This window comes from Battus philenor, unplaced genomic scaffold (assembly GCF_028537555.1).
Source record: "Battus philenor isolate CCGP_79_NKW_IND1 unplaced genomic scaffold, ilBatPhil1.0.hap1 SCAF_4, whole genome shotgun sequence".
In the NCBI taxonomy this organism is placed as follows: domain Eukaryota; kingdom Metazoa; phylum Arthropoda; class Insecta; order Lepidoptera; family Papilionidae; genus Battus; species Battus philenor.
In genome coordinates, this window is record NW_027181704.1 from 17,060,199 (window position 1) to 17,083,105 (window position 22,907).

Sequence of the window (22,907 nt, forward strand, 5' to 3'; positions counted from 1 at the left end):
ACGTTTTTTTGTGATCACATTTATAAATGTTAACAATAATTACATTACTCAGCCGTTTTATCAACAAAATTTATTTTTCATTTTAGTTTTTTGTCACTAGCTTTTGCTTTATAGACTTTTTAAAATTATAGCGTGGTAGTGGAGACGTATCACAGGAATGTATCGTAAAAACGTAAATTTACGTCTTGATCCGTACACGGCAGCCCGGCGCGCTGTCAGGGGATTCCCCTTTGGTACTTGAAACTAATTAACAGCTTATTCACGTCGTGTTCATTTAATAAAATCCTTGTTTTCTGACTCAAGAGCAACAAACTTTCAAAGCACACGAAACAACTTCGTCTATGTCTTTTGCAGTCTCTTTAGCTGCGTAGAACCGCGGCACCCTTCTCTGTAAACTGTATCTACACGTACCAAACAAAATCTAGTGAGAAATAATGTTTCGGTGATCCGTTGCAACCTTCAATTCCCAAAAGTTAAAACATTTTGATATCGTGACAACTCGATTTTTCATATGTTAATATTAATTGATTGTTTGATTTTCACAACGCCTTTTGTATATATTTTTTTATTTTGAAAAAATTAATACATATATATTTGATGAAAATCGGTGATTATTTATTTATTTCTAATTTAAAAAGTTTCCCACTTTATACAACTATAATCAAGAATTGGTTTTGAATTGTATTTGATGTTTTTTATGATCTGATTAATATCACTGTTGTTAGACTTTACTAAAAGATGTGCTATTGCAGCATTTTACCTGCTCATTCTCCACAACTAAAACACTCCGAAGCAATCAAAAATAAAATATAATTTAACAATCCAAAGTTGGAGGATGTTGATAAAATGTTTTATCCTTTTGTCCAATATTTTTGATTTGTCGCCGGTTGAGATAAACATATAAAAATAATTAAAGTTTGTGAATGAATTACTCCGACGGTCGCATTAAGAATGCATTATAAAAGAGATCATAAAAAACTCCGACTTTATTTGTTGCGGCTGTGCTCAGACAAAAGCCAAGGCTCAGTCCACGCCGCGGTTAGAATCCTCGGAGCTTTATTTTAAGTTGAATGACGTCACTAAAGCAAAGCCTGGATCGGGTCACGGGTCAAACATGAAAAATAATATTGATAATTGTAGGAAACGTTAGCGACAGATATATTGTCCCAAAATTGATGAGAGAGAAAGAGTTGATGCTACCGATTGCATCGAGCAGAGTACTTGTAACAGAATGCATGTTCTTATTTTTACTACTAATGTGAGAATAGACAGTCCGTTGCCTTGTCGGCGCTAAGAAGAAGCCGTCCCTGCGACGTCTCGCACGGAATCTGCTCTGTCAGTAGGCCAGAGCTTGTTCTAATTAGTAACATTGTGCGCATTATCAGCGTACATGACATCACGCGGTGCTCGGTTTGAATGGGAAAAATTAAAGAGATTCCCGCGCACAATGAGCGAGTGCAAAGCTCTAAAAGCTGCGAGGGCGGGCGGCTGGGCGGGCGGCGCGCGGCGGCAGTGTCGCGCCGAGGCCCGCGCCGCACGCGCGCCCCGCCCGCCCTCGCCGCGACTCGCCCGCCCACACAGACCCTACACGTATACAGTTCCGAAAATTATTACTAACAAGTTCATCCAAACTGCCTCAACAAGCAACGGACGCGGCCGCCGGTGTCCGCAACACCCTTACACACGTTACAAATTGTCTAAAGAGTTAACACGTTTGGAAACATTGCGTGGGAATATCAGAAGCACATATCAGTAGTAAGTACAGCGAAACGTCACGCTTTATTTATTTATTTGGCAGCAGAGCCCGCCCGCGCCCGGCGGAGCCCGCGCGGGTTTCGCGCCAACACCATTTGTACCGCGCTAGCACCTCCCGAGAAACTGGACCTATAGTATTCCTTTGCGTCTACTGTCCTTGTTGTTATAATTTACGGTCATGTTGTAAAAAAGAAACATTTACAGATTAATAAATTTTACTATTGACTCACACGTATGTAATGCTACCTACGTTAAGATTTTAAAATTCAATTATTTCGGCCTTAAGAGGCCTTCGAAAGCAAAATGAATTTTAAAATTCAGTCCAACTCTTGTATAACATTCAGACTTGTAGTTTGGTAGGTGACTCCTTGGAAAAAGGCGAATCTAGTTAGGAAAGCATAAAATATTCGATATATAAGCGTTTACAATAAACAAGCAATACAGAAAGAAACAGTTGAAACTATGTTTGCTAGCAGTGCTCCGATACAGCAATATGCTAACAGACAAATCTACGATCTTCAAATTATATTTTACTACTGTTCTTCTCACAACTCCGAGTTTATTCTTCTTTTCATATTCAAAGAGCTTTACATCAGATTAAACTTCTCCCCAGAATTAAAGTCTCCAAAGTCGTTGCTGCTTGTGGAAAAAATGTCGTTATTGCCTAACTTCGTTATTGCTTAATACCTTACTTCTATATTGCCTAAAATAAAGGTTCATTGATTGCAAGTATAAAAGCTTTGAACGGATGGTCATAAGCTGTCAATCAATATATGATGCACCCTGTCCGAAATTCTATGGTTTCATAGAAATAATAATATAGAAAGAAAAAACCTTTTCAAATTTCGAAATAAAAATTCAAAGATCATTTTGTACAGGTTGATTGAAGAGGGTATAAAAGCTTCAAAGCTATCACATATATTTCCTATCAGCCTGTATGCGTACTTGTTATTTATGATTATAATATTATGTCCTACACAAGTACGTGTTTATCTTTCCGACCACGTGGACATTTACATACTTGCTCACTGGATGTCTCTAAATGACTTTTTGTCACCCAAGTGATCGCCAATAAAAAGTCGTCTGAGTTTCTTATGGACTCATTTGGATCTCTCGTAGCTGTGTAGTAAGTTAAAGAGGGGAAGTTTAATTTGATTCTTCTTCATCTCTAACTGGACTCCTACGGCATTCTTCTTTTGATGTACACGAGTGATTACCACAAATGATCCTAAGTAATAAAACTTGAATAAATATATATGAATATTATATCTTAACCTTAAAAACCGTCCCAGCGATGCGATAACATTGTGAACATCTAAGACGATGTGAATAAAAAGAATGCATTTTAATTAAACCCGGACCCCGCCGCGTCGTGATAAGTAAAACGTCTGAGCGGAGCCGACGTCGCGACAAATACTTGTGTCGTCTAATTACAAGGTAAACAGCCTTCTCAGTGCAAGAAGGTTTACAAGCCATAGAGCTAACTGTGCTTGACATCGCCTGAAAAAAATATAATCATACTAATCGTTTAGTATCCTGTAGTTCTGTACTGTACTCGTGTTGAGTCGAGCTGTTTCCGTGCCAGCTATCTTCTGCGTTTCCCAGAGCTGCACTAATATTTAGAAACTTTGACTCGTCAGCGGGTAAGAGACAACCGATGTCTTCTCTTGCTTTCAACTTACCGATCGCAGGTAGTTTGTGCAAGTTGTCTGGTTGTCTGCAAAGGATATGGACAACATAACACGCGACTGATTGGTAGCATATTGTGAAGAATCTAATTCTTGATTTTGAGTTCGCCGAGGACACACCTTGTGGTAATGCACTCCATGATACGCGTAACATTTGACTTCAGCACAACATTTCAAAAGTCTCAATCGTTTTCCTAGTATGCTCCGCGCATTCAGAATCGTATGAGAGTAAAGAGAATGCCAGTGTACTTTTCTTCTTACCAATTATACTTTTGAGGTATTGGCGACTTTTCAGTTTCGTGAGATTTTTTCATTGTTGTCACACTTACCGTTCCCGTTTGCAGACGGCTACGAATTTTCTTTAAACAGTTTTCCTTATCACTATATCACTAATCATTGAACCCTCTCTTCGCTCTTGCGTCAAATACTTCACTACGGACAATTGTGATACTTTCAGGAGACTTTGTTGCGCTCTGTCTTACCCCATCTGTGTAAGTCGTTGGTACCACAGAACTAGAAACAATACACAATGAATAGTAAATACACAGTAATATGGGATCGAGACTAGTTCAGGCCTGATCAGACTAGTTAATGGGACTTACAGTGAATGTACGCAGGTAAATAACATCGGTCACGAATTCAAGAGTTGCCAATTTTGCTCTTAAATTTTTCATACAAAGTCCCATCATCTCGCTTTCCCATCACCTTGCTCTAACCGGCCAAGCAAGGACTACAAGCTTGCGCATAGAATAGGGTGGATTATGAAAGCTTTTTGTTTCGAAACAGATAAATAAATAAAACTTATCGAAAGCTGGTCGCGAGATGTCAATAACCAATAAAACCTCGGCGTGTGATGCCGCCCGCAAATGAACCGGATAGCGTCGCGCCGCCGGCGGTCCTTTCAATTTATATCGTTTACAGATCTTCCGCCGCAATGGGCATTGTGTATTTTTGAATTTCGATACTCTGCCGTTGATTCGTGTACAAGTAACCCTGTTGTACTAACGTAACACTTTATCTTAATTTGCACATCTTTTGATGTTTTCACGGTCTAAGTGTAAACTAGACTTATGTTCCTCTCCTTGAGTCGTATGCCTCCTTACCGAGAATCTAAGCCGTCTAAACCGGATCTGCGCGCGGGGCCGCGGCTTCTTGGCCAATATCCATCCACTTTTTCGTTGATCAAAAGTTTTTCTAAATTGTCACTCTTTTTCCTGGCTATGTAACCGGATATCTTAAACATCCCCTTTTAGGACAAAGTAGAAAGGAGTGTATACATCAGTATCGATGCATTGGTTTTATTATCCATTGGTATAATATTATTTTAATGTTATATGTGTTGTTCTAATAGCCTTTGTTTATTTTATACAATTTGATGAAACTGTTTTATATAGTCAGAGCAAGAAATTTAATTTTTTATTATAACAAATGTTTTTATGTAAAATATAACGTATTACATATAAATGTTTGCATACGGGTCTACTAATTCAAAATGTTTGTTAACTCTACATCGTCATTGTATAACTTTTATATAGTTTAGACCGGTCAGCTTTGGTCAGCTTTGGTCAGTTGCAAACTTGTATCGCCGCAGGCTGTTACTCACTGCCCAAGACAAACCTTACAAGCTTTTTAAAGACGATAAAATGTTTAGTAATTTGACTCCTTGAACGTGGTCGCACATCGGCATATATGTGACAGTTGATATTGGTTTTTAGTTTGCTTATTATACAATTTATAACTGTATTTATTTGGTCAGCAACCATCCAAAGACCAGGTCGAACGTTTATCTGGACCATAGTCCAGAGATCGTTTGGAGCAGAGTTCTCCAAACTTTTTTGTGTCGTAGACCCCTTGCCATGTTTTTCCGCGTTGGGTAGACCCCCTACTTACCTGATATTGATTTCCTGTAAATTTCTAACTGAAGTGAAGTTTAGTGTTAAAAACTTAAAGTAAAACACATGATAATTTATACATTTATTAATTGAATTTTAATTTCCTTTCCTTTTCATGATTCAGGAAACGAATAAACGCATTTGTCCCACATTCGTATTTATAGAGTGACGAATCGAACAAGTCAGTGCAAGGTAGCGAAGCTCTGAGACTGCGACTCCCAGGTTTTTATGTTTTGCGACCACAAAGCGAATACCAACATCCTACAACTTACACAATTTTATAAACATATATAATATATTATTTACTTCATAGGTACTTTTATAAATAATGTAAATATTTTAATATTATAAGATATATAAGTATGATGTAAGTAAATAGGTACTATCAGTGTATGTGTTGAGATTCACTATCGTGGCCCCCCATTTTCATTTCATGGACCCTCAATTTTTTTTTCGTTGACGTAGACCCCTTGCAAGTTGTCATAGACCCGTAGGGGTCGATATAGACTACTTTGGGAATCACTGGTTTGGAGTATTATAAGGTGTTGTTGATTATTGTACAATGGAATACGAACTAAATTTTACGTTTAAGTTGAGATCTATGTTGGTCGAAAATTAAAAAAAATAGTTTATTTTTGAACTGGATACACACTGGCATTTTAAAATTCCGTGGGCTTAAATGAACAGAACGCGGACGTCGTTCAGCCTAAACCTTGTTTACGTAACGCAGCTCGGGAGCTCCTTTAGGATCATAAGCCTGAGCTGTTACATCACATGCAATGCTACCGAGTTGTAAGGCCGCTTCGTAGAGTGACTTAGTGCACTGCCACCCTGACCCTAGGCCACTTAAGAAATTGCTAGCAATCATCTAGAGAAGGAGCGACAGATTAAATCACAATAAAGAAATTTCCTTATCGACACAATATTGTACAAGGAACACTTTCAGCCTTTATAGCGTTTCTTACGCAAAATAACATTATCTAGCAATGTGTGTTAACGTCGCACACGTCAGTTGTTAAATTTAGCGCCGCCGCTCCAGGTGCGGGGGTGCGGAGTGCGGGGGTGCTTGGGACAGAGGTAAAGGGTGGAAGGAGGGGGGGAGGAGTCTCGCTCTGTTTACGTTGCCTCTCGAACTTTTATTACGTGTGCATAAAACTGTTGGACAGAATTAACGCGGATCATAAATAGTTGTTAAACACCAGAGATTCACTTTAAGCCGCGTTGCTATCCAAGACTCGTAAATACAAAATCGCATACGCACGCGCTGTCAACTACCCGCTACTGCGGTTGTCTGTAGGAAATTGCCTTGAGTGATGAAACCGTCCATTGTACTTATTCTAGATCTTACCTATATAATTCTTAACTGAATAAATAAATAAATACTATATAGATGATAACTTTTACTTAGGCTTTAGTAATGTGCTTTTTCCTGTGATAATAAACAAGGACTTTTACGTACCTTACCTAGATAATTGTAGATGTTATAAGAAAACTTCATTAACGACTCAACCATTCCCCACTCATTGTTCCTTGCGATCCAGGCTCTGGTGCCGGTGCAAATGTTGCATCTAACGATACAATATATTGTATTTCTGCACCGAGCACTAACAATAGAACTTCTAATCATCGCAACAAACAGATCTAATAAAAAATGTCAGTTATTATTTTCACAATGCTCCCCCTCTTTAATTACAACGCCGATACCTTTGTAAAGTTAGCGAACACGCCAATTAAAAGTTTTATTACTTTTTTAGAAAAACACAAACTGTCCAAACTTCGAACTGCACCTTAAGTGAAGTGACTTGCGAATGTTTAAGGTCGTTCGTCGTTTCAGCCCATAGACGCCTACTGCAACGCAAAAGCCTCCTTCCACAGGTATCCATGTGAAGATATACCATAATCGCCACGCTTGGCAGGCGAGTTGGCGATCGCAGTGTGACATTACGGTATGCAGATCACGCTTCTGCCCATTTCTGGAAACTTGTTAGTCAGCAGTGGCAATCCTATATAGTTAAGGCACAAACTTTAGATCATGTAAGTTTGTTTCCTGGGAATCGAACTTGCGACCTTCGATCGCAACTCCCGGTCCGCAAGCTCTTAATGTTAAGGGCAGTGGTCCCAAGTAATTGACGTACGAACTGAAATATCAAAATCCATCCAATCGCCGAAAAATATACTCTAGGCAAACACAGTTACTCCCTCATTATTTGCTTACATTGGAATCTATATTTTGGACAGATAAAATAAATTCATCGGAAGTGTTCCCCGAGCGCCGAATAATAACCGACGAGTGCTCTACAAATAATTACAAGTCGATTCGAATTCACTCGCGCCGTGTGCGCAGTTTGCGAGTGCAGTCGAATACTAGCCGACTTGCATCCGAATGCTCCGAAGCGACCTAATGGTTGGCCATTGCAACTATCGATAAAAATCACATAATTGCGAGGTTAATAAATATTTTTAGGTGGTAATAAAACTTCAGTGTGGATTACTGTAGCTGTTATCACAAAAAAACCCGGCTGAGTATGTTGTAGGTTGTTTTCAAATCATGGTACGTTTTGAACTCGTGTGTACCCGTAGTTGTGAGTCGAAAATTGCCATTATGCCACTTCATTTTAACTCCATCTATTCTATCAAATTGAATTCTTCTGTTTTTCTTTTGATGGCGTGTAAGATGATCACATTTAATATATAATAATTCTTCTTAACTGATATATCAATAGATAAATAAGGTTTCATTAATTCAATATGTGTGTGTGAAATTTGTTATCTAACTAAAATCAAATATATCTATTTGATTTGAGTTAGTTTTGTGAGAATGTTCTTGGAATTTGCATACAACGGCAATTGGTGTCTGCGCTTACTACAAAGTTATATGTTTTCATTGCTAGAACAAAAGCCAAGTGGTAATAATTACGCGTGGGTGATGTTCACACCATGTTTTTTCTAAATTAAGTCATTGTTTGATTGCCCGTGTTTCGTACCTTCGCCTTCTCTCTTATCTGTGTATTTATATGTTTCTCGTTAACAATTGTCATTATTATTTCTACTTAGCTTATTTCTACAAGAGTTATCAGTTATTTTTTCATTAAAACAAGTTATTTGGGTATCGAAGAAATTTAAATGTATTCTCTTTATAGTTTCAATTCGTTAAGTCTTATTCACTTATCAAGGAACCGGCAGAAAATCTTTTCTAAAGCGTTATGACGTATTTAAATTGCGGCAGAGAACGACAAGACTCGTCGCACTTTGAGATATAGACTAAAGAAATAATACGTTAATAGATTCCGTTTGTTTTACTTCACCTGTTATATCTTTTTTCTTTTGGATAAATAGATACCGTTACTGTGAGGCGGGTAGAGTTGTGTGGTTTCGGACCATCGCTATGTACTCTTACAGGGGGTTACCAATGTGAGCGTGTACACCACATAACTGGGCTATCAAGTTTATAGGCACTGCGTTAGAGGGAATTTAGTTAGAGGGTCATTAGTAGTAGAGGGCATGTGGTTTTAGTAGGTAGCAATCCCTACAACATTGTCTCCACCCTCCACGAAGCGTAAATAGAATTAGTGTGTTGGAATCTACTTCGCCACGAGTTCCGCAGGCCGCACCCTTGATAACAAAATAAAAGATGACGTCAGGAAATAAATCTCTGTCCTTGGCGGTAACCCATCATTAATTTTATTCGCGGCGCTGAACCCGTCCCGCGCCCTGCAGGGTGTGCTTCAATTTTGTATATGGTGCGATGACGTCACGCCGCGTGTGGGTGTCCCACATAACGGCGCTCCCGCAACCACACCCACCAGCTCCGATAGAGATGGCTATTTGCAGGATCCTTATCGGGCCGATGACGTTATCACCGTGGGAACGTTCTTGATGTCTTAAGTCCGAAACTTATCTCTATTACATTCTCACGACGCGATCTTTTATATAAGTTGCCTGTGGTGCAATGTTTGTTTGTCTCCGGGTCATTGACACTGTATAGCAATGTAATACCAGTCATCCCTTTGCTATTAATATTACATAGAACAACAGCATAAGTTACCGACTCAATCAAATTGGATCATTGATCTGTAGTCACGGGCAAGATTGCCGACGAGCGAACATTTCGTGTACATTCATAGCCTAAAATAAACATAAGCTCTAAAATGAATTCATTTTGGTCTCCGAGTAGGATGCTATTGTAAAGATTATCTGGTGTTCGTATAACAGTTCCCTGGCGATACAACCGCGAGAGTGAACCTTGCGCCAGGCACTATTGTGAGCACTACACACGTTCCGTACAGTACCGCAACGTTTTTCTCTACCGATCTCGCGGAAAATAAGAATCACGGGCTGCAAAACTGCAACGTATTGCTGTCCTCCGATCTTATTGGTGTATATTATATTAAAAATTTACATCACAACAACAAGTATATACCGACTTTCGACAACAGTACTTTTGTTATATTATTTATTTAAATCAAACGGATGGACTTTAGAATATTTATTTATTTACTCCGTTATTCATGTTTATTTATATTTACGTCATATACTATGAATATTTAAATTAATTTTTGTAGGCAGATCGTTTGCAGCGTCAGGAAGCATCTTCCGAAGGTTATAACGCAATGTTAAGTTTAAAGATCAATATAAACTATCGTGGTTAAGCATCGGCTTATCTTTCACTTGAGGCTTGTTTTTCTTAAGAGTCTACTTAATCCCCGACACCAGAACTCTGAACAGCGCTCGGGCGTTCATTCCGACGACATTCTGAGGTTTTTCAGACTTCTTAGATTTTACTCTGCGTTATCAACAAAGCATCGTATACGCATTGATAGAAACATATCTACCGAGTCCAAGGAAAAGTTTATCGTCTTGTTGGTTTTCTTTATATTTTTATGGCAGATACTTGGACTTTAAAAAAGCGGACCGTCTGCGCAGCGAGGTGATCGAGATATGGTGCCCGAGGCGCATGCGCGGAACAAATTTTGTCTTTATGAAGGTGAAGAGATTCACTGGAAGACATGACTTTTGTTGCAGCGAATGATTTGATGGTTTACGTTGTAGCGATTAAAAGGAAACTCTTCAAAACGATATTGAATTAGTATAAATTAGGTGTCAAATGGATTCTTTTCAGACTTGTGAAGCGACTCGCGATAACGACGCCGCGTCTTATCAGTCGCTCGTAGACCGCGGCGGAGGCAGCACGCGCTGCTCCATACCATATCGCAGCCGACACACCGGCGCAGTGATTGTTATAACTGGAAGGTGTTTATTGACTTCATCTTAGTTCAGTCAAGTTCATTCTTTTCAAAAAAAAAAATGTCTCAAATCCGTTACCGTTACAACGTCTCAGGTTCGTTCCGGCGAGTGTCAGTTTATTCATGGTGCAGTAACTGTGTTTTGTAATACAAGGTATTGAATAATTCAATTTCTGGAGAACACGAATTGCTACATATTTATAATCTCATATAATATAATATCACAAGTCACAACGTTTTCGAAGCTTTACACATAAAACTTACGTAGTGCAGTTCTGCGCAGTGACGGGCCGGCGGCAGACGACAGACTTGCGTCGTAGTCGTTAGACATCTATCTAGCCGAACAGTCATGTTTTATCGTTTGGTTTATCTAGGATGTATTGTAGGATACTATAGGTATTCAACGAGTTCATTGAAATCCTATTTAATCGGAAATAGTTCTAATCAATTATTAGGAAATATAATTCATTGAAAGATTACTTTACTCGTTCCCGAGAAGTGAGTTAAAGTGGTTTGCATTTGATTAAATAATTGTTGAACGATAGAAACGACGGCAAGAAAGGTGCCGTGGCCAACTTGGGGACACTGCGTCATGAATCTCATCAGCCGATAGACGCCCACTGCTGGGCATACAATTTCTCCAAAAATCGCCTCAATAACCGATCTTGCTCTGCCCACATCTAATGACTTTGCGCAAACTTATCTGTGTCGTCACCACACTCTGCGAGGGCTCGTAACTCGAGAAACTCAGCCCCAACGTTCGTTGATTGCACGAGCGATGTACTCCGCCACTACCTTTTCAGATGTGAGGAATACGTTTAATGGAATCAGGCGTTACCTTGCGGAAGTTCATCCTAAGTAAGAAAAGAATCATTATTTAGCCACTTCTGCACCTGCAGTGGTAGTCGTGCAACAAAGTGCAGAGCAGTTACACCGATTAGTGCCAAACACAGACTGCTCTGCGTTTGGCACTAATCGGTGTAACATAACTCCTGAAGATGCCCCGTGAAGGGGTGAAACACGTGTTGAGTTGTTTAACGGTGGTGGTTGTGTGATTCGCATTGTTTGCCGCATAGGCATTTATCAGCGCGCTGGCGGGCGGTGCACTTTGTTGCACGACTACCACTGCATGTGCGGAAGTGGCTAAATATTGGTCCTTTTCTTACTTAGGATGGACTTTCGCGAGGTAACACCTGATTCTATTAAACGTATTCTTGACATCTGAAAGGGTAGTGGCGGAGTACATTGCTCGTGCAATCAACGACCGTTGGGGACAAGAATACGTGTCATTTGTTGAGTTTTGAAGTTGAAAATCTCTCATTTGGCCACCAGTTCGACCCGCTGCACTGCGTGGCGTTAATTGATAACAAACGCGAGTTATTAGTTAACCGTTGTACGTAACCGCCCGCCTCGGCCGGAGGCGACCGCAGCGCAGTTCGGCTTGTTAAGCGCTAATTAAAACTGGACGGTCAATTTTCTGTTTAATTAGTTTCTAATGTTGCTTTATTGTCAATATACAGTGAAGTTATTCATTTACATATCATATTTTACTACAATACACTATCATTTGAGTAAGCCATGCGAGAAATCACACAAGAGCCCGATTTGATAAAAAAGAATGACATTCCTGCCGGTCTTATTGTAAGTTTGCGTAGGAGGCCCGCGTCCAGTCGTGAATGTCCTGCTGATAAAATTATTATAATTAAATTAAACTCTCCTAACGTTCTTCATCTTTAAATAAAGCTAAAACGCAGTCGAGAATTTTTTTTCAAATTTTACTTTACCATTGACTTCTTGTTAATCATTGCTTACATTATTTAGAAACCACAACGTTTATTTTGATTTGCTATTGACGATGACACTTACACGATAGTATATTCAAAACGAATATTATAAATAAATTGACGGAAAAAGCTTATTATCCAATAAGCGAACATTCAAGTGAGAGGAATCCTTGGCGGTGATGTCGCTTTGATTGATTTTGATTTTATTCAGACTATATCTGATAAAGTGTATATGTATAAGTATGTGTTAAACTTTATCAAAAGATTGTTGTGGAGTTTCTTCCTGCTTCTTTTCTACAAGGATAATGTAGAGTAGAGTCAAAAATAGAATAGATAAAAAAAATAATAAGTTGACGTCGATCAATAAGAGTTCTGTTAAAAGTTACAATATTGGATTAACGAATTTTATCTTTATCTTAGTTTTAAACAAAGAGCTGAACAACAGGCAGAGACTAGTAATACTCTTTGACGACAATTATTTAATCGCAGGTTAAACAGGCTGCTACTTGCTTATTTTTCTTGAAAGAAAATTTCATTCGTTTATTCATATTATTATCAACTTGAGTTTGCTTACAGCGTCCACTTCTGAGAAGAATGAAAGATGCGCCCAATTTGATAGAAACTAGAATCAAATCATGCTCCTATCTTTCTCTCATAGTGGCATCCTTTAATATGAAACAACTACGAGAGTCTCAAACGCGCTCTGATCTGTGGAAAGTTCACAACAAACTCAGGCGGTTTTCTTATGTGATCTTTTACACAAGATCCTATATTAGTAGGGAAATTCCCAAACTTCATGGAAAAGTCGTAGTCATTTTAGCCCATAGACACCCACTGCAAGGCACAGGCCTCCCTCAAAGCTATTTATTATGGGATATATCTTAATCGCCGTGCTTGGCAGGCGGGTTGGCAATCACAGCGCGGTATTGTGATACGCAGTCGACCCTCCTGCTCATCCCCAGGATACTTGTTAGTGAACAGTAGCAATTAAGAAAAGGACCAATATTTAGCCACTTCCGTACATGCAGTGGTAGTCGTGCAACAAATTGCACCGCCCGCCAGCCCGCTGATAAATGCTTATACGGCAAACAATGCGAATTACACAACTACCACCGTGAGATCACTCAACACGTGTTTCACCCCTCCACGGGGCATCCTCAGGAGTAATATTACAACGATTAGTGCCAAACACAGAGTGCACTAATCGCTAAATATTGGTCCTTTTCTTACTTAGGATGGACTTCTGCAAAATAACGCCCGATTCCATTATATAAAATGTACGTTACTTGTATAAGATTGCTACATCTTATACAAGTAACGTACAAAGTGTGAATTAAGATTGTATGCTGGAAATCAACCGGCGACTTACGATCCCAAGCCTCACTCCTCCACCGCTGGGACAGCACTTGACACAGTACTAGGAATTTTTAAAGTTTTTGTTAAATAAAATTCAGATGTTTTTCGACGTAATAATTTATTGCATAGAAAAACAATATACGATCGTACTCCATATTATAATACCGTTTAGAGATGCTTACAAGTGTTTTCGATTTTATGAATAATGATATGAAATTGTTAAATTGAAGCAGGCTTACGAGTGTTTAGGTACAGATTATTTTTAAAGTAATATATTTTTTCATTTGTTCCTTATACTAATCAATGATAGGGGCTTGGCTTGCGACGTATTTTTTTTAGTATTTTGTTCGTTTTTCTTGTTTCATCTTTCACATAATCTCACATACTCTCTTCTTGTTTTCTTCACAATATCTTCTACTCTATAACTTTTATTTACATTCTGTTCATACATCTATTACCTTCTATTCTTCTATTCACATTTCTCAGAATATTACATTTATATTATTTACTTTTTCCTTAGTACATTTATTAATCTCAGCTGTTAAAATTTGTTTTCTTATGACTATATCACAGCTATCTATCGCTATTACCCGATCTGAGGCTTGGTTCATAGTCATGACTTTCTATTTGACCTCCTCGCAGTATTGTAAGAATCTGTGGCGACATTCTGTATCCCTTATCAGGGAGGCGATGCTGCCTTTTCAAGTAATATTAATGATTGCTACTATCAGTGACCTTTTAAAATCTAGGCAAACAACGAAACAACGAAGCGAGTCACAAACAGAATATAAAAGTTTTCTTGACAGACAGTGATAGAAATCAGTTAGATATATCATTAAAAATTCTTTTTGAAGTTTTATACTTTGTGTTCTCGATACGCGCGTGTTAATTTCCTTCGGGAATACTGGCTGAATAGTTGTATGTGTATGTGTGATTCTCCATAGCAAAGCGAGACGCGAAACACGTGACAGCAGTACCAAATACAGACAGATACATCGCTGCATATTTTAACCGACAAACAAAAGTGATTGGGCAACGTCGTGCGCTCGCTGTAACGCCATTGCGATTGTAATTAGGTTAATTAGACGTGCTATCTCACTTTTCAAGGTTTTGCTAAGAATTTTGTATAAAAAAACTTTGTCTAGTAGCGTACTCGTATTCACTTTCTAGTGTAAAACGTTTCTTGCATTGCATAGACCAGGGGTGGTCAAGCCCTTTAATAGTACGAGGCATTTTAACATTTACAATTTAAATAAATGTATGCTATTTATTCAATTCCTGTATTAAAAATTAACATATTCATTCTACTTCTCTTGAAAACTCTTTGAAGTTAATTGAATAATAGAAGACAAAAATTCTATGTATATTTTCAGACGCCGGTTAGTTGATACTGAACTGTGGTTAAATCACACAAAACTTAAAAGAAAAGTCCGATATATTTATATAGGGCAATAAATATTGCTGCAACGAGACGCACATGGCTCGCGAGCCGCAGCTTGGTCTCTCCTGGCATAGATAAATTTAAATAGAAATGTTTTTTTCATAAAAATCCTTTCATAATATAAAAGAGATTTTATATGATAATAAAGCATGAGAATGGATTGCTCTAAATCAGGGCTTCTTAAACTATGGGTCGCAATGGGGTTGCGTAGCAAAATTCTGGGGTCGAGAGATTTTAATGTCAAATATTTATATATACCATTTTATAACATCACTAGAGTTGGCGGAATACAGTAGACTTACAGCGTCTGGACACGCGCATTTGTTAAAGATTTTAAACTAATATTACTAACAATTTTATAATTTTTGTGCAATTTTTAATTTTAGATTTTTGTATGTTTCAAAACGAATTCTAAAACTATATATTTTTATATGTATATGTTTATGTATATTGTTATCTATTAATAAATCATCAAAAAATATTAATATATTTTTCTTTTATATTTGTATGGGGTCATCAAAAAACTCGCAATCATAAATGGGGTGGTGAATGACTAAAGTTTAAGAAGTCCAGCTCTAAATATATTAAGGCGATAAATGCAATCACGTTACAAAAAACATCTGAGCAGGTTTGGGGGCTCTTCTTAGATAAGGATGCGTTTGGAACCCTTGTGGCCTTATTGTGTTGATGGATGCTGTTAGAAATGCACACTTTGATAATTGTTTGTATCATATTAAGCTCTTTTGACATTTTTCTCATGAATGAATAAATGAATAAAGAGATCACAAGATGAATACGAACCCGCTACTCAGGAAGATCGTGATTCGTTAAACAATTATCGGCCGGGGTATTTATTTCGCGTGAAATGTAATTTATTCTTTTTTACATTGTTGTTCAATTGCATATGGAGTCACAGTTTATTAAGTAGGATTTTTAACTTAAATAAAGTAATTAATTTGATATAACATGAATTTTTTATGTTCTCTGGCATAAAATAAATAAACGTAACGTAAGTACGCGTGAAGCATACCATACGTTCATCTAAATAGTCCTCCGCGGTACAAAACATAAATTATCTTTTTATTCTCGTCCGACACAAATAAAGTCACCTCTGTGGCGATCACAGCACAGCGCCCACGACCAGCGTTCTGAATTACGCGCGAAACTGTCACCGCGCCTTTCAAACAGAATTATTACTAAAAGATTGGATTTTATTACATATTATTTTATATTTTGTTTAAAATTTATACAATATGTATTATAGTATATTATATTATACACCTATCTTGTAGAGAAATCATTTGACGTTAAATTCGCCGGTGTACTTTGTATAATGTAAGAAGTATATGAATAACCTAAGTACAGGATACCTGCAAATGTGTCATTAGTTCTAAGAAGTGGCAGTATGCAAGTCGCATAGCGCTTAGAACAGATGGCTGCTGGAGATTTTGGAGTGGCGATGAACCGACAAACGCAGCTCAGGAAGTCCACCAACAAGAGTACTCTACTGATGTTATGGTGTGGAATTACATGTTGTTGATGCTCACTCAGGAAGCTGGCATTATTGTTGGACTCATTGAATAAGTATTATTGAAAAGATCTACTGTTGAGGTTCTCGCCGGCTCAGCTGAACTGCCTTCGGAGCCGGTGGTAGCTTCCTGTAGGGACAACAATAGCGACATTTTATTTTGATTAACGACTCGACAGTGCTTGTAACAACAGCCTATTCGCAAAAAAGGTGGACAGGCGACCTCGTTAAAGCCTATGCAGGCAGCTTTCGATGACGTACGGCTGAATGATGATGATTAATACGCAGAAGCAGCCTCCGATCGAGTTATCACCAAACAAAAAATTACTGTATAATTTTTTATGAAAGTGCACAGTGGCAGTCCTCCCGATTTAAGCAAATTACAAGCGGCATGCGCAGTTTGAGAATAAAATTAGCGACCAATTGCACTGGCAATTTGTCACGCTGCCGGTAATACGATACGTTGGCCGGCGGGACAAGCGGGACAAGCGGGACGCACCGATAGTGAGACGATAATGAAACGTCACGCGGGCCAACACGCCGTGACATGTTAATTGCTGTTTATATTACCGGTTTTTTCCCGCTTGCAAATGTTGCTATATGTTATTTATTCTACGATAATAGCAACAGAAGCCGGCGCTAGAATAAGGACTAACTTGTTATACCTTTTTCTAGGATGCATAACATTAATAATTCTATTGGAGGTAACTGTGCATGGTGTTACAATTACCTTAACATATATTAAAAAAAAATACTCACCAGAAAATCTAGTAACACAGTTTGGAAATGAATTGCTCTAGTACCAAAAGCTGTGTAAGTAATGGGATGAACAACCTTTTTAATCATGGAGCGAATTTTTTTTTTGGCGATCCCTCAAATAAAAGTATAACTTAATAATAATTTACGAAACTTTATTTTTAATAAATTTAATATAAGATAACATAAATAAACAAGTACAGATTTCGTACACCAATTTTAATGCAATTTATAAACAAACTAAAAAAGAACGGAAAACGAATTTCTTTGAAATTTTTAATTTAACGTACGCAGCTTTCTAATCGTGCATCATTCACTCTTGATCGGAGGTCCTTTTTGATTAATTTCATCTTCGAAATTAATCAAAATCGCAAACATAAATTATTAACGACTGCAGACATAACCAATCCAACAGATACAGTCGCCGACAAGTGAGCAACTTAAACTAAAAACAAATTGTTTTGGTTTAGAGTGTATATTTATTATAATCAATTTTATAACAATGTACTTATTGGAAAAGTCGATAAATTAATTTTTAAAATACTTGGCGGGCCGCATGAAGATGTTTAACGGGCCGCGTGTTGCTCGCCCTTGTGTTAGAGATGTTTGTGAAAGTGATCACTAAAAAGCTCTGCTGAGTTTATTACGGGTTCACAAACACAGGTCACAGAAGCGATGTGGGCGCGCTTTGAACTCTCACAGGTTTATTTTTAATAGGGAGATGTTATAGCAGATGAGCTAAATTTGATTTTTTTTTCAGTTTAATCTAGTTTCTATTATAATATATTGGACGCTTTTGGCATCCTTCTCAAGAGAAGAATATAGGACGTAATCACTTGTGTATAGTCTGCAATTGGCTCAAAGTGGAAAATAAAGTGAATAAGAATAAGTGTTTCCGCATTCATCGTTCCGATACGATTGCGCTCGAGAAGAATGTATCACGGCTCCAGCTATTTTCTGATTACAATATTACATTGCGGATTTCGAAGGATTTCACGCTTGAAATTTTTCCTGTAAGAAGTTTGTAGATCTGGTAGGAGTTACTGAGTAACGGTGTCAAACACAGCGTATGTTAAATTGTCAAAAATCCGTTAAACAGACAATATCAATGTCCACTCATTACAAACATTTATTATTAAAGGATTTAGTACGGCTAGGCTTTTTAAAATTCATCGTCACCGCTCAGCCTATAGACTGCAAGACATAGGCCTCCCATAAAGGTGTCAATGGGGGATATACCTTAATCGCCACGCCGGGCAGGCGGGTTGGCGATCGCAGTGTGGTATTATGGTACGCAGAGGACACCCATCCACTTGAAACATATTTGTGAGCAGTAGCAATTCTATGTAATTAATGTATAAAGTGTGAATTATATTAGATTGTGTACCGGGAATCGAGCCCGCGACCTACTAACGCAAGTCTGAGTCTCTTACCACTGGGCTGGTACAACTCGACTTATTAAATTTAAAGTACTATAATATGACGTCATCAAGTGAGGTAGCTGAAAAGGAAGAAGACGGAGATTCCATTGAAGAACGGAAGTCAGTTCAGTTTATACACGCGTGTCGTGGATAAACTGAAAACAAGATTTTACGCCGCGCTGTTCCGTGTCGAGCGGACATCTTCTAAGCAAGCAACCGCATTTGCAATGACTGCGTTCGATTAGTTTGTAGCCTTCGGTGTTACGATCGCGTCTCTGTCTCTGATCTCAAATGGTTCTCGTCCGCGATCGCACCAACTTGCTTGCTTTAACTACTCTACTCCTTACTTACGTTTAACACATTGCTTTCTTACTTGAACTCATGTTTGCAGTACTTTGCTACTTTATTGTTCCTATAGATCTGGCTTTGTTCATTCTCCCTGTCCAAAGCGTTTTACTTTGGAATAAACTTCCCCTTGAAATTATTAAGAGTCAGTAAAGTGTTTTTGTTTAAAATTAAGGTTCGAAACCTGTTTGCACAAGAATCGACGTAATTTTTTTCAAGTTGTATAGTGTAACGTAATGTGTAGTATAAATATATATATATATGAAATCCATCTAGTTGAACATGCATTTATTAGTTATTAGATAATAAATATAGTGTTTATTTTATACATATCATATATACTAAATATTTTGTATTATTATCTTTAACATTAACAATCCTGCCTACAAGGCATTGAGTCCACCGTTACAATTGTGTAAAACTGTTGAATATAAATAATAGTAAAATGAATTTATTTATGAGGTTGCATATTACACCTAGAGCTTTCTTGACTGTCCCTTTTACAAAGTACTTATACTTGTTGAAGTTGTAACTTTGAAGGTCAGCGCCACCTCCGCTGTTTCATGCAGTTGTGTCGAAGGCAGTTTAAGTAGCTTCTCGTATAGCCATCGGGCTCGCGCACATGGCCCGCCGCGCACTTAAGCGAGCTGATTGATCACATGCCAAGCTGTTAAGTCCGCCGCTGCAAAGGTTGCCCTGCTTCAACTGTTACAATAATTCTCATCTAGATTTCTAAATCTATTAAAACAGTTTATTCTCATTATCAGCCTGAAAGACCTGCGATTTAAAGCTTGCCAGTTTGTGTCCTCGATAATCCTCAGTGTCGGCAAATTTAGTGAATTGTGGAACTCGTATACAACTGAGGAAAAGGTCAAAAATTATAGTGAAGTTTCAATTTTTCAATTTTCCATTTTCAAAAAATTTTCAATTCATCAATCAGTACTTGATCCTTAGTTTATGTAGGAACATTAAACACACAACAATAACAATCAGGTTTTTAAAGCACGATATTTTCCCGCAAAACATAATAAGCCCAAAGGCCGCCACGATGGCCGGTCCAGCCCTACCCGCTAGGATTTTCCGGCTTTAAATTAGTTTTCCGTGAAGGAAATTCCTTTGCATGCCAGCCTTTATGTGACGAGGACCCGTGTTGTTGAACTTGCAACAACTAAAACTCCCACGATATTCCATCATCATCAGGACACGACGGAGCCCTTCGTATGTTTTAACACAACGGCAGCTGCCCGCGCAGCCCTGTCTCAACTGAAAAATCTTCTATTTTTCCTAAGGATTGATGCGCCGGAACCTATCGCACTTTACTATCCAGCCTTCACAACTCGAACGTACAACGGGCTGCATGGACTTCGTCACCAAGAGACCAAAGAAAACCAGAGAAAGAGTAATCATAAGGCTTGCTTTAGACTTCTGTCGCGGATCTGGTCTTTCCTCTTTAATCACTCGAGCGAGTAATGTAGGTTCCTCACAGAAACCTACTACTTGGTTGAAAAAGATAACAATATATAAAAGATACAAATTTTCTTGATCACCGACACACTCGCTTTTTGCATTATCCCTTCTTGTATTCCTGGAAAATCAAATTCAAAATATTGTTTATTCGAATAGGCTGTACAAGTTCTATCGAAACGTCAATCAACAAAAAATGTCGGATTGTTGTTCCTACAGGAAGCTACGACCAGCTCGATCTATTTAAGATTCTTTTATCCGAGTAGGTATTTAAAATTTGGCGCTTCATACTAATCGGAGCTTGCGTGATTTGAGAGCAGTGATCAAGTGCATGCAAGCATGACGGCACGACTTTACAGCTTTCGATGGTTGCTTTTATGGTTAACCATCCTAATTTCAGTCGACTGAATGGTTCTAATTTTTAGGTATCGATTTTTCGATCTCTCTTTACCGACAGGTTTACTGTAAATGTTATATTAAACAATAACAACTTCTTTTATATAGGTTTTTAATATAGCCTTATACAAACAAAAAATATCTAATAAAAATATTTATACGGTGGAAGAATTGAATTTCCTTCGTTGAGACTACAGCGGACCAACGAACGCACGAGAACGGACTCCCCGCAAGCTCTGGACCAAAACCTTACGCTGTGGACACGGTGCTAAAGTTGTTCAGTGTGCGAGTGCATGTGTAATAAGTTGTCTGTCGAGCTATACACTGCCGGCGCGGTGCGGACTTAAGCGAGAAAGTGTTTGTGGTCCCGCGATGGAGTGGCGATGCACGTAGTGGTGCGCGATGGCGTGGCCGGGAGGCGAGGCGGGCGCCGTGGAGCTGTCGCTGCACCGCGCCGCGGACTCCGATGATACCAGGCTGGGCGTGCCGGCGACCACCGTCGTCGATGGACAGAGCCGTGAGTACACCGACAAACATTTATGAAATTTCCTTCAGCTACGAATAGTGCTACGACGTAGGCGCTGCACCGTAGAGAATGCAAATTTCCTGTACTGAAAATCTACAACAACTGTTAACTCCTTAATACATCCTATACGTAACAACGATATCCTGGTCAGGATTTGAAAAAAGAAGGATTTATTTACAAGACATAACAACAACATAAACACTTGCAGTTTCGTCAAGTTTCACTATTATTACACGTTATTTATATTCCATGCTAACGTTTTTAACTTATTAAGAGTTAATTTGCGGACTTTGTGAGTCTGAGCTGGTACTCTAGCGAGTAGCGATTGCCCCCTAGGCTAACCCACAACTGCCTCTGTCTGCTGTTTTTCTTGGAGAGGACGCGGGATGTCAAAGGGAAGTCTAAGAAATAGATATTATCTCTTGCTTAGCTTGCGCAATATCCTGCACTGAGCCGTCTGCTTTGTTTATAACTATGCATTAGCAATGATTGTCTTTTATATTAGCTTGTACTTCCGTATTCATACTAGACATGCATAGCATTCATATGAGTGTATAAATTACATTTCATTCGATCACTAATTACTTTTACAATTCCTTCTACAAATAAAAATAATAAAAAGTCAAAGTCCTTTATCATTTCATCCATTAATATTTAAATAAAAAATATTGTCGCAAAATAAAATTACTATTACAATGATAGAGACAACTTTTACGCGGGAATCTGTTCAACATCATATTTCAAAAAATAAAAGTTTAAATTTTAATGACATATAAATCTGCTTTCAATACAGATAAAACAAAAAACGATAACAATCGCATATAGCTCGAGTAAATTGTAACGGTTCTTGAAGCAAACGGGAAATAACCGATAAACCGATAAGATTGTCAAGTGACTCACACACATATTAGTTTCGTAATATTATATTGTATTTAGTAATATTAATGTCATGCGTATAAAATCACACAAATGTATTCGTATTAAATATGTATCAAAAATGTTAATAGCATTACCATCTCCGCCGTAACGTCCACGCCTCCCCCGTAGATTTCCTATAGGACTGATTGAAAAAGGCCTGCATCGTGCCGATTGTGGTATTTCCCCTTAGCTATGGCGTCTATGGGTTGAAATGCCGACGACGACACCCTATCCAAAAACATGAGTTTCAGAAATATTAAATAATGAAATTAATATATATAAACATACAGTAAAAGTCTTTATGTTAATTACTCTATATTAAAACTAATTAATATTATTATTAAGTAAGTGAAAATACAAAATCGATACGACATACGAATCGAATCGAATTACC

At 38.1% G+C, this 22,907-nt stretch overlaps 1 protein-coding gene across 7 annotated transcripts in view; it reads left to right on the forward strand.

The window, feature by feature from the left end:
* The window catches only part of ATP8A (ATPase phospholipid transporting 8A1), an 85,179-nt gene that overhangs the window by 14,796 nt on the left and 47,476 nt on the right, over positions 1–22,907 (forward strand). For 5 of the 7 annotated variants that reach the window (XM_068771714.1, XM_068771712.1, XM_068771710.1 and 2 more), the window contains exons 1-2: positions 1,601–1,755; positions 21,178–21,586. The exons of 1 other annotated variant lie outside the window; for it this stretch is intronic. In XM_068771714.1, the coding sequence (XP_068627815.1) occupies positions 21,472–21,586 (115 nt within the window). In that variant the 5' untranslated portion in view covers positions 1,601–1,755; positions 21,178–21,471. Of the gene's footprint in view, positions 1–1,600; positions 1,756–10,683; positions 10,733–21,177; positions 21,587–22,907 lie in introns of those variants that run through there. One more of the 7 variants, XM_068771708.1, reaches the window with a different exon arrangement.